General features: G+C 38.7%; 1 protein-coding gene across 1 annotated transcript in view; it reads right to left on the bottom strand.

Moving 5' to 3' along the window:
• Window positions 1–5,229: 5,229 nt before the first annotated feature.
• LOC144216996 (olfactory receptor 6C74-like) overlaps window positions 5,230–21,887 on the bottom strand; it is a gene marked incomplete at its 3' end in the record, with an annotated part of 18,169 nt that continues 1,511 nt past the window's right edge. Inside the window, exons 2-3 of the mRNA XM_077746464.1 lie at window positions 6,656–6,784; window positions 5,230–5,445 (exon numbers count right to left, since the gene is read on the bottom strand). Of these exons, the coding sequence (XP_077602590.1) occupies window positions 5,230–5,445; window positions 6,656–6,784 (345 nt within the window). The remainder of the gene's footprint in view (window positions 5,446–6,655; window positions 6,785–21,887) is intronic.

Here is a 21,887-nt window from a genome sequence, read left to right as displayed (position 1 = left end):
AGAACATCAACAGATAAACAAATATTTAAAAATAAAAAAAAAAAGAAACAGAAACACCAACTCTATAGACAACACAATGGCACTAAAATTCATATATTTCAATAATCACTCTGAATGTAAATCGACTAAATGCCCCAATCAAAAGACATAGGGTATCAGAATGGATTAAAAAAAAATCCATCTATACACTACCTACAAGAGACTCATTTTAGACCTGAGGACACCTGCAGACTGAAAGCAAGGGGATGGAGAACCATCTATCATGCTAATGAAGGTCACAAGAAAGCCATAGCAGCCATACTTATATCAGACAAACTAGATTTTGAAACAAGTTTGTAACAAGAGATGAAGAAGGACATTATATCATAATTAGGTGTCTATCCATCAAGGGGAGCTAAAAATTATAAATGTTTATGCCCCTAATTGCCAGGAGCCGCACTGGCTTCTCTGGATGGCAATCACAGCAAGGAAGTGGCAATGTTTGCAGCTCCTGCCATGAGAAATGAAAACTGGTTATCTCCTTCTGCTTCTATTGGCTCATGTTGGCTATAAGCCTACTGGTATTGACCAGACCTCACAATATTCCATATCGGACCCATATTCTGAATACAGATACCTCATAAGGAAAAGCATATTGCTGCCTTTACAAAAGAGATTTTAGATGAAAGCTCTGTGGGCGATTGTCAAAAGGGTCTTCCTATGGGCCTTGCAGATCAGAGACTTAGGGGGGTTAAGAACACAAGAATTACAATTGAGCCTGGCCCTGAGACCAAGGGCCTATTTTGGGGTTAAGAGCAAAACATTGTTACTACATATATCTTTGCTAATTGGTGAAACATAACAGTCCCTTCCTCAAGGCCTACTTTCCACAAACACCCTCTCTTACACTGGCAGCTGGGATGAGGATAGATAACAGTAGCTAAAACATAACCCAGGGGCAAAAGACTGATCCATTCAGGGTCTCCATGTTAGTCTCTACAAACAAACCAATTCAGAAACATTCATCCTCTTGAGAGCCAGACAAAATACTCCTAGCTTATCTATATACAATTTGACCTATATGTTATCCTATTTTTCACTAAGAACAGTCTGTTATTTCCTTGGTCAGAATAATTCTACTATTGTTATCACAAAAGGCCTCCCATTGTAAGAAATTCCTTTCTCTGACTTCATCTTGTTGCTGAGGCTTTAAATAAAGACACAAAAACCGACAGGACAGAGACGCCTGCCTGGTGATCAGAAAGAATCTCAGGGCTCTCTTTCTCTCTCGCCGACACCGTCCATCTTTCAGGGACCCCTGGACCTGCCGGAGCCAGCTCGGCCTCAGGCACCTAATGTGGAAGAACTCAAATATATCAATCACAAACATAAACAAATGTACTGATAATAATACCATAATTGGGTAGAGAACTTTAACATTCCACTTACAGTGGGGAGCATGGGTGGCTCAGTTAGTTAAGCATCCAACTTCAGCGCAGCTGATAATCTCACAGCTTGTGAGTTTGAACCCCATGGCAGGCTCTGTGCTCACAACTCAGAGCCTGGAGTCTGCTTCAGATTCTATCTCTGTCTCTCTCTGCCCCTTCCCTGCTCATGCACTGTCTCTTTCTCTCAAATAAAAATAAGCATTTAAAAAATTAAAAATTACTCTACATACAACAATGGACAGATCATCTAGGAGGAAAGTCAATAATGAAACAATGGCTCTGAATGACACATTAAACCAGATGGACTTAACAGATATATTCAGAACTTTTCATACAAAACAGTAGAATGTACAGTTTTCACAAGTGCACATGGAACATTCTCCAAAATAGATCACATACCGGCTCACAAAACAACCCTCAACAAATTAAAAAAGATTGGGAATATACATGCATATTTTAAGATCACAATGCTATGAAACTTGAAATCAACCACAAGAAAAAAATGTGGAAATCCCCCAACATGGAGGTTAAAGACCATCCTACTAAAGGATGAATGTATAAGCCAGGAAATTAATGAAGAAATTTAAAAATATATATGGAAGCCAATGAAAATGAAAGCACAGCAGTCCAAACCTTTTGGGATGCAGCAAAGGTAGTCCTAAGAGGAAAACTCATTGCAGTTAAAGCCTACCTCAAGAAGCAAGAAGGTCCCAAATACAGAACCTAACTCACACCTACAGGAGCTAGAAAAGCAGCAGTAAATAAAGCCCAAAGTTAGCATAAGAAAGGAAATGATAAAGATTAGAGCAGAAATAAACAGTATAGAATTGGGGGAAAAAAACAAAACAGCAGAACAGATCAATGAATCTAAGAGCTGGTTTTTGAAAGATTAATAAAATTGATAAACCCCTAGCCAGATTTCTCAAAAAGAAAAGAGGACCCAAATAGATAATATCACAAATGATATGGAAAGATCACAACCAACACCACAGAAATTCAAACAATTATTAGAGAATATGATGAAAAATTATATGCCAACAAACTGGACAACCTGGAAGAAGAGGAAAAATTCCTAGACACCCACACACTACCAAAACTCAAATGGGAAGAAATAGAAAATTTGAAAAGACACATGACCAGTGAAGAAATTGAATTGGTTATCAAAAATCTCCAAACAAATAAGTGTCCTGGGCCAGAAGGCTTCCCAGGGAATTCTACCAGATATTTAAAGCAGAGTTAATATGTGTTCTTCTCAAGCTATTCCAAAAAATATAAATGGAAAGAATGCTTCTGGACTTATTTTATGAAGTCAGCATTCCCTTGATTCCCAAACCAGATAAAGACCCTGCTAAAAAGAAGAATTATAGGGCAAATCCCTGATGAATATGGATGCAAAAATTCTCAACAAGATACTAGCAAATTGAATTCAACCATACATTAGAAGAATTATTCACCATGATCAAGTGGGATTCATTCCTGGGCTACAGGGCTGATTAAATATTTGCAAGTCAAACAACGTGATACATCACATTAATAGAAGAAAGGATAAGAACAATATGATCCTGTCAATAAATGCAGAAAAAGAATTTGAAAACATACAGCATTACTTCTTAATAAAAACCCTCAAGAAAGTCTGGATATAAGGAACATACCTTAACATCATAAAAGCCATATATGTAAGGCCAACAGCTAATATTATCCTCAATGGGGGAAAAACCGAGAACTTTCCCCCTGATATCAGGAACATGACATGGATGTCCACTCTCACCACTATTGTTTAACATGGTGTTGGAAGTCCTAGCCTCAGCAATCAGACAACAAAACAAAATAAATCCCAGTCAAATTGGTGAAGAAGAAGTCAAACTTTCACTTTTCATAAGTGATGTGATACTCTACATGGAAAACCTGAAAGATTCAACCAAAAAACTGCTAGAGCTGATACATGAACTCAATAAAGTTTCAGGATATGAAATTAACATACAGAAATCTGTGGTATTTCTAAACATCAATAATGAAGCAGTATAAAGAGAAATTAAGAAATCAATCCTATTTACCAATGCAATGAAAAGAATAAGATACCTTGGAATAAACTAACGAAAGAAGTTAAAGACCTCTATTCTGAAAACTATAAAACACTGATTTAAAATAATTGAAGAGGACACAAAGAAATGGAAAGATATTCCATGCTCATGAATTGGAAGAACAAAATTATTAAAATATCTATACTACCCAAAGGAACCTACACATTTAAAGCAATCCCTATCAAAATCCACCAGCATTTTTCACAAAAATACAACAAACAATCCTAAAATTTGTATGGAACCACAAAAGACTCCAAATAGCCAAAGCAACATTGAAAAAGAAAAGAAAAGCGAAGGCGTCACAATTCCAGACCTCAAGTTATATCACAAAGCTGTAGTGATCAAAACAGTACAGTAATGGAGCAAAAATAGACATAGATCAACGGAATAGAATCTAAAACCCAGAAATGAACCACAACTATATAGTCAGTTAATCTTTGGCAAAGCAGGAAAAAGTATCCAACGGGAAAAAGACAGTCTCCTTAGCAAATGGTACTGAGAGAACAGGACAGCAACATGCAGAAGATGAAACTGGACCATTTTCTTACACCATACACAAAAATAAATTCAAAATGGATGAAAGACCTAAATGTGAGACAGGAAACCATCAAAATCCTACAGAATAAAACAGGCAGCTACCTCTTTGACCTCAGCCACAGCAACTTCTTACTTGACATGTCTCCAAAGGCAAGGGAAATAAAAACAAAAATGAATTATTGGGACTTCATAAAGATAAAAAGCTTCTGCACAGTAAAGGAAACAATCAACAATACTAAAAGGAAACTAACAGACTGGGAGAAGATACTTGCAAATGATATATCAGATAAAGGGTTAGTATCAAAAATCTATAAAGAACTTACCAAACTCATCACTCAAAAAACAAATAACCTAGTTAAGAAATGGGCAAAAGACATGAAAAGACACTTTTCTAAAAAAGACATCCGGATGTCTAACAGACACATGAAAAGATGCTCAACATCACTCGTAATCAGAGAAATGTAAATCAAAACCACAATGAGATACCACCTCACACCTTCAAGATGTCTAAATTAACAACTCAGGAAACAATAGATGGTGGTGAGGATGTGGAAAAAAGGAAACTCTCTTGCATTGTTGGTGGGAATGGAAGCTGGTGCAGCCACTCTGAAAAACAGTATGGAAGCTCCTTAAAAAATTAAAAATAGAACTACCCTACAATCCAGCAATTGCACTGCTGGGAATTTATCCAAAGGATACAAAAATGCTGACTTGAAGGGCACATGCACCACAATGTTTATAAGTAGAACTATCAATAATAGCCAAATTATGGAAAGAGCCCAAATGTCCATCAACTGTTTAATGGTTAAAGAAGATATGGGATATGTATACAATGGAATACTACTCAGCGATAAAAAGGAATGAAATCTTGCCATTTGCAACAACATGGATGGAACTGGAGACTATGATACTAAGTGAAATAAGTCAGAGAAAGACAGGTATCATATGATTTCATTCATATGTGGAATTTGAGAAACTTAACAGATGATCATAGGGGAAGGGAAACCTCACTGCTATGAGGAGGAAACCTGCTGTTCCCAGAAATAGAAACATAAAGGCTTGTATGAAACAGGCAAGAGAGGAAATAGTTTGCCTGCCTAAAAGAAAGATGACCAGCAACTTGGGAATAACAGCACTTATGAAACAACACACAAAGAAGGAGAAAATGCTGAAGAAAAAAGTACATAGGTGTCTGGAACCAGGAGTCGGCACAGGTGATGGTCACTATGAGAGCATTGCCTGTAATGGATGCCAGGTATGCCAGCAGGTGCACCAGGAAGAGGATCTTTCCCAGGTGTTGGAAGGCAGGGAACCCCTCCAAGGTGAATTCCTGGACAGTGGTGCCATTCCCCATTTCCATGGGCATCTCCTTCCACAACATCATCCCTGCTGTCCTTAACCTAAAGTCAGCAACAACAAGCTTTTAAAGAAATATGATTAAGGTATTTGCCTATCCAAGAAGGTGGCCAGACTGATAGCGAAGTAGTTTAGTCAGTTGGTTCTTGAATCAGATGGACCTGAATTCAATACTAGCTAAACAGTGTGTTCTAATCCCTGAGATGGGTCATCTTTGCAAAGTTAGCGAACCTTGAGACCTTCACTTTCACCCTTAGTGAAATGAAGATGGTAGGATACCTGTTCATGTTCCTATGAGAATTAAGTAAGATAAAGTATGCAACTCACCTGACATATGATGCTAATGTTTTCTCTTGTTCCTCAAAGTCTAACTATAATGCTATGATCATTAATATAATGCTTAAATAGAGCATCAGCAGTAGGCAGGGTTATTGACATTTTTGTAGTTATATATTTTATTATTTTTAATGATATTATCAGTTTATAAGTAAACATAACAGTAATGTTAGTAATATTCCCTTTGAATATCCCTTTTAATAATGTAACACATTCTGTGGCCCAAGTTGTCATAAACATCATCTGTTGAGGATCTATGCTTGTTCTGTGCTGGTCACTGAAATTCAGTATTTCTATTACTCTTCACCATAACCACAAACTCCTTTTTCTACAGAAGCAGAAACTGAGGCTTAGAGAGTTCCAGAGAACTTAGGTCACATAGCTGGGACTTTACCCAGAATACCCAAATCCAGAGTACCTACTGTTTCCAAATGCGGTGACAAAATATTTTAAAATGGGAGTAAACCAATTGTTGGTGATTTCTCAACCTTAAGTGAAAGATTAGCTTTATATCTTACTTGTTTCTACCCTTAGTTATAATCACTGATGAGTTACTGGCCTGTGGAATGACACGGTGCTTATAGAGCATTTACTTTAGCTCAAGCATTTTATAGAAGAGACCGGAAACCAGAGACATTGGGTGCTACTCAATAGGACATAAACTGTAAATCCAGAATTTGCCAACCACCCCTTGGGTTTTGCTAGCCTGTGAGGATGGTGGGACTCACAGTAGGTCACAGGATTAACCTACTTAAGAGGATATGCTGAAAAGCTGGCACTTATACACTGACTCTTCCATGAAGCTCAGTGAACATTTCTCTCTTCAGTCCTCTCAGTGACTTCTCTCACAATGGTATTTGGCTCTAGTAGCTCAATAGGCTAAACATTGGGAGTATGGAATGTGTCACTCTCACTAACCCACTGTGGGCCAGATCCCCTGAAGTGTTGCTTGTGAAATCAAACTGCTCACCCCCGAGTGGCACAGCCTGAAGGAGCTTCTGCTTCTGTTCCGTTTGTCCCCAGTAAGTCCACAAATCATCACATTCCCTGTGGCCAGTCACACACAGGAGTCACCTTATGGCAGGCAGAACTTCCTCCTCTTGCAGCTATTGTCTTCCAAGAAATCAAGAGTTTGCTGTGAGATGAGAGGAAAGGAGAGAAGTAAATGCATTTATCATAGCCTACTGTCCCACAGTAAGGTGAATATGCATCCCATGTTACCAGTGTCTGGCTGACAAAGCCCTCTTTCTACAGCCCAAAATGTTTCATACCACTGCAAGGCTACATGGCAGCCTTGACCACTGAAACCCCAGGAAGAAGCAGACAAAGTAAAAACAACCACATTTCACTATAGCCGATTCTGGGCTAGATATGGAATCTCAGACTAGGGTTCTTCCTCCAAGTGGGTAAAAACCTGCCTAACAGACAACATTGTGGTCTACCTCCTTTACTTGCTTCTCATAGGTTTATCCCTGGGTACTTCTGAGACAAGCTCCTGCTGTAGTGCTCAACTGTCACTGGTACACCTGCTCCAAGATACCTTGTCCTCCACTATGCTCCTCCATCATATCTTCACCTTTCCATATAGAGAAGCATCTTTGTTTTACTGCATCAACAATGAGAACCTGCTGACACGCAAGTCTGAGGCTTTCTGATATTTTTCATGCAAGACTGTTTGATCACCAAACAGGACGGACTGCCAGTGAGCAGAGAGTGCAGCCTCCTAATTTTACTAGATGATGAAGACACAGGGGCAGAAAGTAAAGGCATGGCTGCTGTCCTGGGGGCAGCTAACGGGTCACTGTTGAGAACAAGTTACTGGGGCAACCCTTGGATTTATCTTCCCAATTAATTATAGTGACACTGACTCCCACTGTTCTCTGCTAAGAGTTTTCAAGGAAATTATATGGTTTCTAAATTCCCAAGCTGAATGTTGCTACTAACTTGGGGTAAAAGTCCAGACTACAATTTTCTCCATGTGTTGTATGCCAGAGCTTAGTTGTTAAAAGAACAATTCTATGATGAGTAAGAGCTTGATTACACCCTGGCTTTCATCAGGCTTTTTGGAAGATACTGGGAAAGTCCACCTTTCTTGGTTAATCATTCTTCATGCTTCTCCTAACATTATGATTCTTTTCATCCAAAGGATATTTTCATTTTGTTCCACAATCTTGAAAACGAAAGCACACAATTTTTCTTCTTCAGGGGAGAAAAGGAAATGCTTGGTGGCTTCTGAAAAATCTCTAACCTGGCAGGGCCCTCTCTCTTTAAAAGTATCTGGGAAGTGGATCCTTAGATTCTTTCTAGATGGAGTTGAGGAAGAGATGTGAGCCTTAGGGTGGAGAAGCTATATCCATAGCAACCACTGCATTGTACCATAGTACCTCAGCTGGGCTGCAACAGCAGGAGTGACCCATTTTTCTTGGCCTTGGCTTCCCACTGAAATCCAGAGAAGTGGACTAAACTCCCAAAGTGTATTTTCAGGCAATCCTGGGGCATATGGTAGCTGTTTGGAAATTTGTTCTGCTTGAATCTTCCCTTATCAGTATTGAACTTAAAACGTCAAGGCAAATATTATGGAAACTTTCACGATTTTCCTGTGGGTCCCACTTTCCCACTATTAGACAAAATCATTTTTATAACATCTCTCCGTCAACACACTTTGCTTTCATTCCAGGCCATACCTGGACTCTATGGTCATATTCTCAGTTGGAAGTTAGGAAAAATAAAGAATATGAGAGATGAGTTACAGAAGCTGGAGTAGAATGAGACTATAAATTTTAATGCTCAGATAAAGGATCCTTTGCATGGGGTATTAATTTTATTCAGTGCCAGATTCATGGTGCATAAACACCTGTTACACATGAGGAGCACCAATGCCAACATGACAGTGGGCAGGTGGGATGAGAGGGTCTTCATGTGGTTTGATGGAAAGGTTTGCAAAGGGGACACTCAAAGAAATGAGCTGAACTAATTACACTTTGTATCTAGCATAAGAGGTGGTGAGCTGACATCAACTCTTAGATTATTCACCCATTTTGAATTTATCTTTGTGTATGGTGAAAGAAGGTAGTGCAGTTTCATCTTTTTGCATGTTATTGTCCAGTTTTCTCAACACCATTTGTTTAAGAGACTGTCTTTTTCTATTGGATATTCTTTCCTGCTTTGGCAAAGATTAATTGACCATGTAGTCGTGGTTCAGTTCTATATTTTCTATTCTGTTTCATTGATCTATGTGTCTATTTTTGTTCTATTGCCATATTGTTTTGATTACTACAGCTTTGTAATATAGCCTGAAATCCAGAATCGTGATGCTTCTGGCTTTGCTTTTCATTTTCAAGGTTGCTGTCACTATTTAAAGTCTTTGGGGGTTCCATACAAATTTTAGGATTGTTTGTCCTAGCTCTATGAAAAGTACTGTTGGTATTTTTATATGGATTACATTAAATGTGTAGATTCCAGTAGATAGTATAAACATTTTAACAATATTTCTTCTTCCAATCCATGAGCATGAATGTCTTTCCAAGTCTCTGTGTCCTTGCAATTTTCTTCGTCAGTGTTTTTTTGTTTTGTTTTGTTTTGTTTTGTTAATAGTTTATTGTCAAGTTGGTTTCTATATAACACACAGTGCTCATCCTCATCAGTGTTTTATAGTTTTCAGAGTACAGGTCTTTCACTTCTTTAGTTAGGTTTATTCTTCAGTATCTTGTTGTTTTTGTTGCATTGGTACATAGGATTGAGTTCTTAATTTCTCTTTCTTCTGCTTCATTATTTGTGTCTAGAAATGTCTTCCCCCATGGTCTTCTGTTAAGTTTCTCAAGATCCACATATGAATGAAAACATATGATATCTGCCTTTATTTAAAATTTTCGAATTCATGTTCATCAGGAATATTGGCCTGCATTTCTCCTTTTTACGGGAATCTTTGTCTGGATTTGGTGTCAAGGTAATGCTGGCCTGATAGAATGACTTTGGAAGTTTTCCTTCTATTTCTATTTTTGGAATACTTTGAGAAGAATGGGTATTAACTCTTCCTTAAAAGTTTGTTAAAATTCACCCGTGAAGCCATCTGGCCCTGGACTTCTTTTGTTGGGAGACTTTTTTATTGCAGATTCAAATTCTTTTCTGATTTCAAATTCTTGAAATTCTGTTCAGTTTTTTTTTTTTTCAAGTTTTCTATTTCCTCCTGCTTCAGTTTGGGGTGTTTCTATGTTTCTAAAAATGTATCCGTATCTTCCAGATTGTCCCAATTTATTAGCATATAATTTTTCATAATATTGTCTTCTTTATGTTGTTCTAAAAATTGTGGTTTATTTTACTATTAAATGTTTATTTATTTTGAGAGAGAGTGCATGCTCGTGAGCAGGGGAGGAGCAGAGGAAGAGAGAGAACCCAAGCAGGCTCCACACTGTCAGTGTAGAAGCCTGATGTAGGGCTGCATCTCATGGAACCATGAGATCATGAACTGAGACAAAAATCAAGTGTTGGATGTTTAACCATCTGAGCCACTCAGGTGCCCCCATAATATTCTCTTCTGGCAGTTTGTATTTCTGTGGTGTTGGTTTTTATTGCTCCTCTCTCATTTGTGATTTTATTTCGGTACTTTCTCTTTTCTTTTTGATAAGTCTGGCTGGAGGTTTATTAATTGTATTAATTTTTTCAAGGAACCAACCCTTAGTTTCATTAATCTGTTCTACTCTTTGGGGGGGTTCTATATCATTTATTTCTGTTCTAATCTTTATCCCCCTGCTTCTGCTGGCTTTAGGTTTCATTTGTTTTTCTTTTTTTAACCCCTTTAGGTGTAAGATTTGGTTTTTTATTTGGCATTTTTCTTGCCTCTTGAGGTAGACCTGTATTGCTATATAATTTCCTTTTGGAACTGCTTTTAATCCATCCCAACGGCTTTGGACCACTGTGTTGTCATTTTCACTTGCTTCCATACATATTTTTTATTTCTTTTTAAATTTCCTGGTTGACTCCTTCATTCTTTTTTAAAACTTTTTTAATGTTTTTTTATTTACTTCTGAGAGAGAGACACACACACAGCGTGAGCAGGGGAGGGTTAAAGAGAGAGGGAGATACAGAATCTAAAACAGGCTCCAGATTTTGAGCTAGCTGCCAGCACAGAGCCCGACGTGGGGCTTGAACCCATGAACTGTGAGATCATGACCTGAGCCGAAGTCATATGCTCAACCGACTGGGGAGCCACCCAGGTGCCCCAACTCATCCATTCTTTAGGAGCATGTTCTTGAACCTCCATGTATTTGTGGTGTTCCCAAACTTTTTCTTGTGGTTGACTTCGGGTTTCATAGCATTGTGCTCAAAAAAAAAAAATTATTTTTAATCTTTTTGTGTTTGTTGAGGTCTGATTTGCTACCATTATGTGATCTATTCTGGAGAATCTCCCATTTGCACCTAATCTCTTTGTATCTGTTGAGGCCTTATTTGTGACCTAATATGTGATGAATTCTGGAGACAATCCCATTTGCACCTGAAAAGAATGTGTATTCTGCTGCTGTAGGATGAAATGTTGTGAATATTTCTAAGTCCATCCAGTCAGTATATCACTCAAAGCCATTTTTTCCTTGTTTATTTTCTGTTTAGATGATCCATACATGGATGTAAGGGTGCTGTTCAAGTCCCTTACTATTATTGTATTATTATCAATAAGTTCTTTTATGGTTGTTATTGTTTTATATTTGTGTGCTTCCATGTTGGGTGCATAAATGGTTACAATTGTGTATCTTATTGTTGGATTGTCCCCTTTGTTATGATATAGTGCCCTTTTTCATTTCTTGCTAGTCTTTGTTTTAAAGTCTACTTTGTCTGATATAAGTATTAGTACTGAGGTTTCTTTTGATGTCCATTTATATGCATAATAAATGGTTCTTCATCCCCTCACTTTCAATCTGCAGGTGTCTTTAAATCTAAAATGAGGGGCGCCTGGGTGGCTTAGTCGGTTAAGCGTCCGACTTTCGCTTAGGTCATGATCTCACGGTTCGTGGGTTCGAGACCCGCGTCGGGCTCTGTGCTGACTGCCAGCTCAGAGCTGGAGCCTGTTTCAGTCTGTGACTCCCTCTCTCTCTGACCCTCCCCTGCTCACGCTCTCTCTCTAGAAATAAAAAAAACCTTAAAAAAAAATTTAAAATGAGTCTCTTCTAGGTGGTGGGCAAGTAATCTAAGTAGTATAAAAGATGGATTGAAGAAGGCACTGCTAGGCCCCACCCATATTACCTTGGATTCAACTTGATAGGCAATCTGTAGGTTGTTTACTACAAATTCCTACAAACTCTGCCAGCGCACTATTTTTGGAATTATGCACATTTTTCTGTGAATAATTATGACAAGCCAGAAGGGCTAGCAAAAGAACATTCCCACAAGCAATCCTCAGTGAATAATGGGTGCAGAATTGTTATATACATACCCCATCTTCTTTTCTTCTGGGTTTGAATAACTCTGAAGAATGTTCTATACTGCTACACAGAATTCCACAGTGAGATTGGGTTCCAATTTCCCAGAAGGGTAACTGGCTTGATAAGACACAATTCTTTTTCCTATAGCACTTTCTCTCCTCCCTACTGGTCATTTATGGAATCAACTCTCCAGTAAACTACTTGTCTTCAAATCCTTGCTTCTGAGTCTGCTTCTGGGGTAACTCAAACGAAAGCACTAAATTTTCTTCTACTACCTAGTATATTTCTCCTGAAATTCATACCTTCTCTGAAAATTGTATATATACTAATACTATGAAGGTTCCTCTGTGAATCAACCCTTACTTCAATTTTCATGGTCTGTCATATGAGAAATGTCTTTCACAGAATAATACCTTTCATCCCAAAATAACTAATTTCAAGGAGTTCATTAAAGACTCTCTGTTCCACCAAGGTGGAATAACCCTTCCCCCCACCCAGGTCTTCCCTGTTTTCTTAAAATTTTTTTTTTTTTTGTACTTAAGCAAGAGNAAATCAAAGGCATCAGAATTGGCAAAGAAGAAGTCAAACTTTCACTCTTCGCAGATGACATGATACTCTACATCGAAAACCCGACAGACTCCACCAGAAGCCTACTAGAACTGATTCAAGAATTCAGCCAAGTTGCAGGGTACAAAATCAACGTACAGAAATCAGTTGCATTTTTATACATCAACAATGAAGCAACAGAAAGAGAAATCAAGAAACTGCTCCCATTCACAATTGCACAAAAAATCTTAAAATATTTTTAATGTTTGTTTGTTTATTTATTTTAATATGCTTTATTGTCAAATTGGTTTCCATACAACAGAAACTGTTCATCCCAACAAGAGCCCTCCTCAATGCCCATCACCCGTTTTCCCCTCTCCCCCAACCCCCATCACCCCTCCGTTTGTTCTTGGCATTTAAGAGTCTTTTATGATTTGCCTCCCTCCCTTTCTGTAACTTTTCCCCTTTCCCTTCTCCCATGGTCTTCTGTTAAGTTTCTCAAGATCCACATATGATGGTATCTGTCTTTCTCTGACTGACTTATTTCACTAAGCATAAAACCCTACAGTTCCATCCATGTTACTGCAAATGGTCAGATTTCATTTTTTCTCATTGCCATGTAGTATTCCATTATATATATAAACCACATCTTCTTGATCCATTCATCAGTTGATGGGCATTTAGGTCTTTCCATGATTTGGCTATTGTTGAAAGTGCTGCTATGAACATTGGGGTACGTGTGCCCCTATGAGTCAGCACTCTTGTATCCTTTGACTAAATTCATAGCAGTGCTATTGCTGGGTCATAGGGTAGTTCTATTTTTAATTTTTTCAAAAACCTCCACACTGTTTTCCAGAGCGGCAGCACCAGTTTGCATTCCCACCAACAGTGCAAGAGAGTTCCCATTTCTCTACATCATTGCCAGCATCTACAGTCTCCTGATTTATTCATTTTAGCCACTCTGAGGTGGTATCTCAGTGTGGTTTTGATTTGTATTTCTCTAATGATGAGTGACGCATCGTTTCATGTGTTTGTTGGCCATCTGGATGACTTTTATGGAAAAGTGTCTATTCATGTCTTCTGCCCATTTCTTCACTGGACTATTTGTTTTTTGGGTGTGGAGTTTGGTAAGCTCTTTATAGATTTTGGATACCAGTCTTTTATCTGATATGTCATTTGCAACTATATTTTCCCATTCCATCAGTTGCCTTTTGGTTTTGTTGACTCTTTCCTTTGCAGTGCAGAAGCTTTTCATCTTGATGAGGTCCCAATAGTTCATTTTTGCTTTTAATTCCCTTAGGAGATGTGTTGAGTAAGAAATTGCTGCAGCTGAGGTCAAAGAGGTTGTTGTCTTCTTTCTCCTCTAGGGTTTTGATGGTTTCCTGTGTCACATTCAGGTCCTTCATCCATTTTGAGTTTATTTTCTGTATGGTGTAAGAAAGTGGTCTAGTTTCATTCTTCTGCATGTTGCTGTCCAGTTCTCCCAGCACCATTTGTCAAAGAGACTATCTTTTTTCCATTGGATACTCTTTTCTTGCTTTGTCAGAGATTAGTTGGCCATACAACTGTGGGTCCAATTCTGGATTCTCTATTCTATTCCACTGGTTTATTTGTTTTTGTGCCAATACCATACCATCTTGATGATTACAGCTTTGTAGTAGAGGCTAAAGTCTGGGATTGTGATGCCTCCTGATTTTGGCTCATTTTTACTTTGGCTATTTGGGGTCTTTTGTGGTTCCATACACATTTTAGGATTGTTCTAGCTTTGAGAAGAATGCTGGTGCAATTTTGATTGAGATTGCATTGGATGTGTAGATTGCTTTGGGTAGTATTGACATTTTAACAATATTTATTAACAATAATTTAACAATATTTATTCTTCCAGTCCATGAGCGTGGAATGTTTTCCCCTTTCTTTGTGTCTTCTTCAATTTCCTTCATAAGTTTTCTGTAGTTTTCATCATACAGATATCTTGTATCTTTGGTTAGGTTTATTCCTAGGTGTTTTATGGTTTTTTGTGCAATTGTGAATGGGATCAACTTCCTGATTTCTCTTTCTGTTGCTTCATTATTGGTGTATAAAAATGCAACCAATTTCTGTACGTTGATCTTGTACCCTGTAACTTTGCTGAATTCATGGATCAGTTCTAGCAGACTTTTGGTGGAGTCTGTCTGGTTTTCCATGTAGAGTATCATGTCATGTGTGTAAAGTGAAAGTTTGACTTCTTCTTTGCCAATTCTGATGTTTTTTTATTTCATTTTGTTGTCTGATTGCTGATGCTAGGACTTCCAGCACTATGTTAAACTACAGCAGTGAGAGTGGACATCCTGTCGTGTTCATGATCTCAGGGGGAAAGCTCTCAGTTTTTCCCCACTGAGGATGATATTAGCTGTGGGTTTTTCATAAATAGCTTTTATGATGTTTAAGTAAGTTCCTTCTATCCTGACTTTCTCAAGAGTCTTTATTAAGAAGAGATGCTATATTTTGTCAAATGCTTTTTCTGCATCTATTGACAGGATCATATGGTTCCTATTTCTTCTTTTGTTAATGTGATGTATCACATTGAGTGATTTGCAAATATTAAGCCAGCCCTGTAACCCAGGAATGAATCCCACTTGACCACGGTGAATAATTCTTTTTACATGCTGTTGAATTCGAATTGCTAGTATCCTGTTGAGAATTTTTGCATCCATATTCATCAGGGATATTCGCTTGTAGTTCTCTTTTTTTGCTGGGTCTCTCTCTGGTTTGGGAATCAAAGTGATTCTGGGTTCATAGAATGAGTCCAGAAGTTTTCCTTCCATTTCTATTTTTGGAAACAGCTGGAGAAGGACAGGTATTAACTCTGTTTCAAATTTCTGGTAGAATTCCCCAGGGAAGCCATCTGGCCCAGGACTCTTATTTGTTCGGAGATTTTTGATAACTGGTTCAATTTCTTCACTAATTATGGATCTATTCAAATTTTGTATTTCTTCCCATTTGAGTTTTGGTAGTGTGTGTGTGTACAGGAATTTGTCCATTTCTTCCAGATTGTCCAGTTTGAGGACATATAATTTTTCATAGTATTCCCTGATAATTGCTTGTATTTCTGAGGGATGGGTTGTAATGAATCCATTTTCATTCGTGATTTTATCTATTTGTGTCCTGTCCCTTTTCTTTTTGAGAAGCCTGGCTAGTGGTTTATCATTCTGTTTATTTTTTCAAAAAACCAACTCTTGGTTTCATTGATCTGTTCTACTGTTGTTTTTTTGTTTTTTGTTTTGGATTCTATATTGTTTATTTCTTCCCTGACCTCTATTATTTCTCTTCTTCTGCTGGGTTTGGGGTGTCTTTGCTGTTCTGCTTCTAGTTCCTTTAGGTGTGCTGTTAGATTTTGTATTTGGGATTTTTCTTGTTTCTTGAGATAGGCCTGGATTGCAATGTATCTTCCTCTTAGAACTGCCTTTGCTGCATCCCAAAGGACTTGGATTGTAGCATTTTCATTTTCATTTGTTTCCATATATTTTTTAATTTCTTCTCTAAATACCTGATTGACCCATTTTTTCTTTAGTAGGATGTTCTTTAACCTCCAAGCTTATGGAAGTTTTCCAGACTTTTTCCTGTAATTGGTTTCAAGTGTCATAGTATTGTGGTCTGAAAGTAAGCATGTCATGATCTCAATTCTTTTATATTTATTGAGGGCTCCTTTGTGACCCAATATGTGATCTATCTTGGAAAATATTGCAGGTGCACTCGAGAAGTAAGTATATTCTGCTGCTTTGGGATGTAGAGTTCTAAATATATCTGTCAAGTCCAAGTGTTCCAATATGACGTTCAGGGCCATTGTTTTTTACTGATTCCCTGTCTAGATGATCTATCCATTGCTGTAAGAGGAGTATTAAAGTCCCCTGCAATTAGCACATTCTTATCAATAAGATTGCTTATATTTGTGATTGTTTTATATATTTGGGTGCTTCTGAATTCAGTTTGTAGACATTTATAATTGTTAGCTCTTCCTGATGGATAGATCCTGTAATTTTATATAATGCACTTCTTCATCTCTTGTTACAATCTTTGATTTAAAGTCTTGTTTGTCTGATATAAGTATGGTTATTCCAGCTTTCTTTTTATTTCCAGTAGCATGATAGATAGTTCTCCATCCCCTCGCTTTCAATCTGAAGGTGTACTCAGACCTAAAATGAGTCTCTTGTAGACAGCAAATAGATGGGTCTTGCTTTTTTATCCATTCTGATACCTGTGTCTTTTGATTGGAGCATTTAGTCCATTTACATTCAGTATTATTATTGAAAAATATGGGTTTAGTGTCATTGTGTTATCTGTAGGTTTCATGCTTGTAGTTGCGTCTCTGGTACTTTGTGGTCCTTGCAACATTTCACTCAAAGAGTCCCCCTTAGGATCTTTTGTAGGGCTGATTTAGTGGTAGTGAATTCCTTCAGTTTTTGTTTGTTTGGGAAAACCTTTCTCTCTCCTTCTATTCTGAATGATAGGCTTGCTGGATAAAGGATTCTTGGCTGCATATTTTGCCTGCTCATCACATTGAAGATTTCCTGCCATTCCTTTCTGGCCTGCCAAGTTTCAGTAGATAGGTCTGCAACTACTCTGATAGGTCTCCCTTTGTATGTTAGGGCCCTTTTATCCCTAGCTGCTTTCAGAATTCTCTCTTTATCCTGTATTTTGCCAGTTTCACTATAATATGTCATGCAGAAGATCAATTCATGTTACATCTGAGGGGAGTTCTCTGTGCCTCTTGGAAGGCAGAAACAGAACCTGTTTTCTTTCCCAGGTTGGTGAAATTCTCAGCTATGATTTGTTCAAGTACCCCTTCAGCCCCTTTCTCTCTCTTCTTCTTTTTATGTAACTCCTATGATACAGATATTGTTCCATTTAATTGCATCATTTAGTTCTCTACTTCTCCTTTCATGATCCTGGGTCATTTTATCTTTTTCCCTGCTTCCTCTTTTTCCATAATTTTATCTTCTAATTTACCTATTCTCCCCTCTGTCTCTTCAGTCTGTGCTGTGGCCACCTCCATTTTATTTTACAACTCATTTATATCATTTTTTAATTCATCATGACTAGTTTTAGCATCCTTGATCTCTATAGCAATGGAATCTCTGCTGTCTTCTATGCTTTTTTCAAGCCCAGTGATTAATTTTATGGCTATTATTCTAAATTCTTGTTCAGTTATGTTGCTTTTATCTGTTTTGATCAATTCTTTAGCGGTCACTTCTTCTTGGAATTTCTTTTGAGGAGAATTGTTCTGTTTCATCATTTTGGCTAGTTTTCTGTCCCTTGTGAGTTAAAAAATTTTTTTAATGTTTTATTTATTTTTGAGAGAGAGATAGAGACAGCATGAGCAGGGGAGGGTCAGAGAGAGAGAGAGAGGGAGATACAGAAGCCCAAGACAGGCTCCAGACTGAGCTAGCTGTCAGCACAGAGCCCGACATGGGGCTTGAACCCACGAACCATGAGATCCACAAACCATGAGATGATGACCTGAGCTGAAGTCAGATGCTTAACCAACTGAGCCACCCAGGCGCCCCTGTCCCTTGTGAGTTTTAAAAGCTTGTTATGTGCTCTGCAGCTGCAAGCACTGCTATATTAAAGGGGGGGGGGTGGTCATACACTGTCCAAGGCCTGGCCCTTCAGGAGGTATTTTTAGAAGAGTGTTATTTGCTGTCTGTTGTTGTGACTTTGGTTATTTTATTTCCCAAATCATGGTGATGTTTTGGACCCTCCACCAGGTGTGCTTTAATTTGTTCCTTGAAGTAGCCCTAGAAAGGAAAACAAACAAACACAAACATGCAAATACACAAATAAACAAGCAAACAAACAAAAACAAAGAACAGTCTAAAAGCAAAAAAACAGAAACATCAGCTACAAAAAAAGAACAGGGTGGAGGCGGTGTTGATAGAAGAGCATATACAAAGAGAGAAACAACAGGGGCAAGGTCAAAACATTGACCAGGCAGAGAGACTAAAAGGCTTAATCCAGAGAGAGAGATAAAGGAGAATAAGGAAGGAGATGAGGAAAAAGAAACAAAGATAGAGTTATCCAGAGAAACTATATGGCCTGATTATTCCAGAGAGAAAGGAAAGAAGGAGGTGTAGAACATGCATCAAGAGAATGGATTAAATGTCTGTTTAAGCAAACCAATAACCAGAGTAACGAGCCTAGAGGGAGGGAAGAGATAAGACGGAGGAAAGGGAGAATATATCTAACTAACAAGAATTGTCCTAGAATTAATCCAGGCAACGCCAGAGTGCTGGTCCAGAGGAGAGGGTCATCTGGTTCCACAGCATCTATCCAACTCCAAGAGATACGAAATTCTCTTCCAGCACAGAGGGGCATGGCTTGGTGTAGGCGGTCCCGCCTCCACGTGGATCCCCTGGGACCAACCCCTGAGGCCTGCCTTGGTGGTTGTGGGGAGAAAAATAGCAGCCCCCCTTTCCTTCTTCATGGACCAGGTGTCCCAAATAACTCCTTTGGATCCATTCTCACTGTGCCTCTGGCACAGACTGGGCAGTCTTTCTCGGTCCACTGACTCCTGTGCCCCCATTTGACTGGGACCTAAACTCCCACTCCGTGTACCCTGGCGTTGGGGAAACGCCTCCCCATGCTCCCTGATATGTGATCCCAGCTGGTTCTGTCCTGCGTCACAGCACTTCAGGGGAGGGGACCGGTTTCTCCTGCTGCAGACTGTGCCTCTGACCTACCATCAAATCCAGAGATGACTCCCCTCCTGCTGAGGTGTGCAAACAGGGCAGCCAGCCCTTGTCTGAAGAAGGCCCTGCAGTTAGAGATGGGATCCCTCTCTGCCCCAGTCCAAGGTTTTTCTCTTGTCCAGATATAGTCCTATGCTTCCACAGCCGCTCTTTGTCTCTCCATAGAAGAGGATCCCTCTCCTCTGTGCCATTGCAGCCCATTTTATCTCCCCTAGTTCACAATCATACACCTATGGGGGCTGTCCAGTTTTCCCACTTTCTCCCTGGTAGACTCTGTCTGTTTTCCTTCCAGACTCTTGGGGTTCAAAGTGTTGCAGGATTCTTGCACAGAGAGTTGTGACACCGAGGCTTTTCTTTCCAGGAAGCAACTTTATTCGTGCCGGCACTGCTCATTTGGGTTCGTACCCAAAAGAACTGAGCAGCCCACATCACATGGCATAGTTTTTAAATACATTTTCTATTTCTTTGTCTCCCATATATGGTAACACACATAAACATGCAGTCTGATTAAGTCGTTTCAGTTTACAAGAACATGGGGGATGTAGGCACTTGGACCCATATCTAGGTGACCTTGAAGTCTTCTCTCCTCTCTTCTTCATTTTTTCTTTCTCCTTAGGGAGGGGTTCCTACCACAAAAGTCCTATGGCTTCAGCCCTTCTTTTTTTGAGAGACTCAGGAAGTACAGATTCCTCTTCTCCACCATGTTAGCCACCAAGTTCTTTATTTATTTTTTTAATTTTTAAAAATGTTTTATTTATTTCTGAGAGAGAGAGAGAGACAGTGTGAGCAGGGGAGGGTCAGAGAGAGAGGGCGATACAGAATCTGAAGCAGGCTCCAAGCTCTGAGCTGGCCATCAGCACAGAGCCCGATGCGGGGCTCAAACCCACAAACCACGAGATCATGACCTGAGCCAGATTTGGATGCTTAACCGACTGAGCCACCTGGGCACCCCAGATCTCCCCTCTTTAAATTAGAATACCCTGGACATAACATAACAAAGAATGATAGGAAGATTCTGAAATACAGAAAGAAGATAGCAGACAGCCTAGGGACCTTGGGACTTGAGGCAGTTGTTTCCCTGGGTTTCCTTATTGCCTTTCATATATCTCAGACAGAGTGCTTCAGAAGCCTCCAACTCAGGACCGATAGATATTTTAAAATAGTTCCAAAATAAAAAAACAAAAACAAAAACAAAAAACCTTTTCTCCCTAACCCAAGCTAGGAGAAGAATGCCCTAGTAACAGAATTTTTATCAATACTAACTCTACTACAGCCAAATACCAAGAGAAAAGCCATACCTTCTTCTTGTGGTTTCATCTGAGTTGATCTAGGAGTATTTTTCCTACTCATTCATGATAAAAAATAATAAACTCACAATAAGCTAGGAGTAGAGTAGAACTACCTCAACTTAATAAAGAGCATCTACAAAAATACTTAGAGGTTCATCTCCTACACTAGTCTGGTTCATGAGGCCAGACTATGAAAATTGGCAGAGGTGGCTATTTTATCTAGTGCACAGAAACTAGAAACATAATTCTCAGGAGTTCCCTGCCTTTAGATTAGGTGGAGAAATGATCTTCTTCGGGGAAAGGAGGGACATATAGACACAACAGTCCTTGGAAGACCATAACCCCCAGGACAGTTTGAAATCAGACCATTCCCAGACATAAAAATCTAAATCACTCTACATTCTTTGATAGTCTAAAATTCTTCCTTATCATAATATGCCTTAAATATAAGTAATTCTCAAATAAAGCAGGAAAGGAATATATGCACTCAAATCAGACATACCAAAAATTAAATGCCCACCATGTCCATGTTGTGTCAGATATGACAGGTACTACTTCCATTAGGGCCAATTGTCTTCAGGGGGGACCCACTTACTCCAAGAAGCTACAAACACAATAACTGGCCCAATTTTAATCCATAAAATGCTGCATAAAATGTCGACCATAATTTAGCTTAACCTGGAAGACAGTGGCAGTTCCCACACCTAAAGTCACATTAGGAAAAAATAATCTCTTACATATGGGGAGAGAATCTGGTAATGAGATCACCTATCTTTTAGTAAGTAACCTATTGGGTCCAAGCTTTGGCAACATTAATTACAGGGGGGGAAAGTTGAATAAATTAAAAAGTTTTGCATTTTATTTATGTTTCAAGAAAGAGTTAAAGACAATTTTATTAATTACGTTTGATACACTAGAAGATGACAAAGTCAAAGTGCCTAACCACCTAGAGTTACACTGAGCTATTTATGCCTCTAAAATGAATTGACCCAAAGAAAGAATGAGCTACCGCTGGTTAAGTTACATAAAAGATATAATTAATGAAATGCCATTAATTTTCATGAGGCTATTATGTGACTTCGTGTCATTTTTCAGAAACCAACAACAATAACAAACGTGCATAGTATCTGTGAAGTGCAATAAAGCAAAGTGATATAAAGCAAGGTATTATCTAAAT

The sequence above is a fragment of the Crocuta crocuta genome, unplaced genomic scaffold, assembly GCF_008692635.1.
Source record: "Crocuta crocuta isolate KB4526 unplaced genomic scaffold, BGI_CrCroc_1.0 scaffold28, whole genome shotgun sequence".
Taxonomy (NCBI): domain Eukaryota; kingdom Metazoa; phylum Chordata; class Mammalia; order Carnivora; family Hyaenidae; genus Crocuta; species Crocuta crocuta.
The sequence above is the reverse complement of the archived record's forward strand: the minus strand, read 5'-3'. Positions and strand labels throughout refer to the sequence as shown.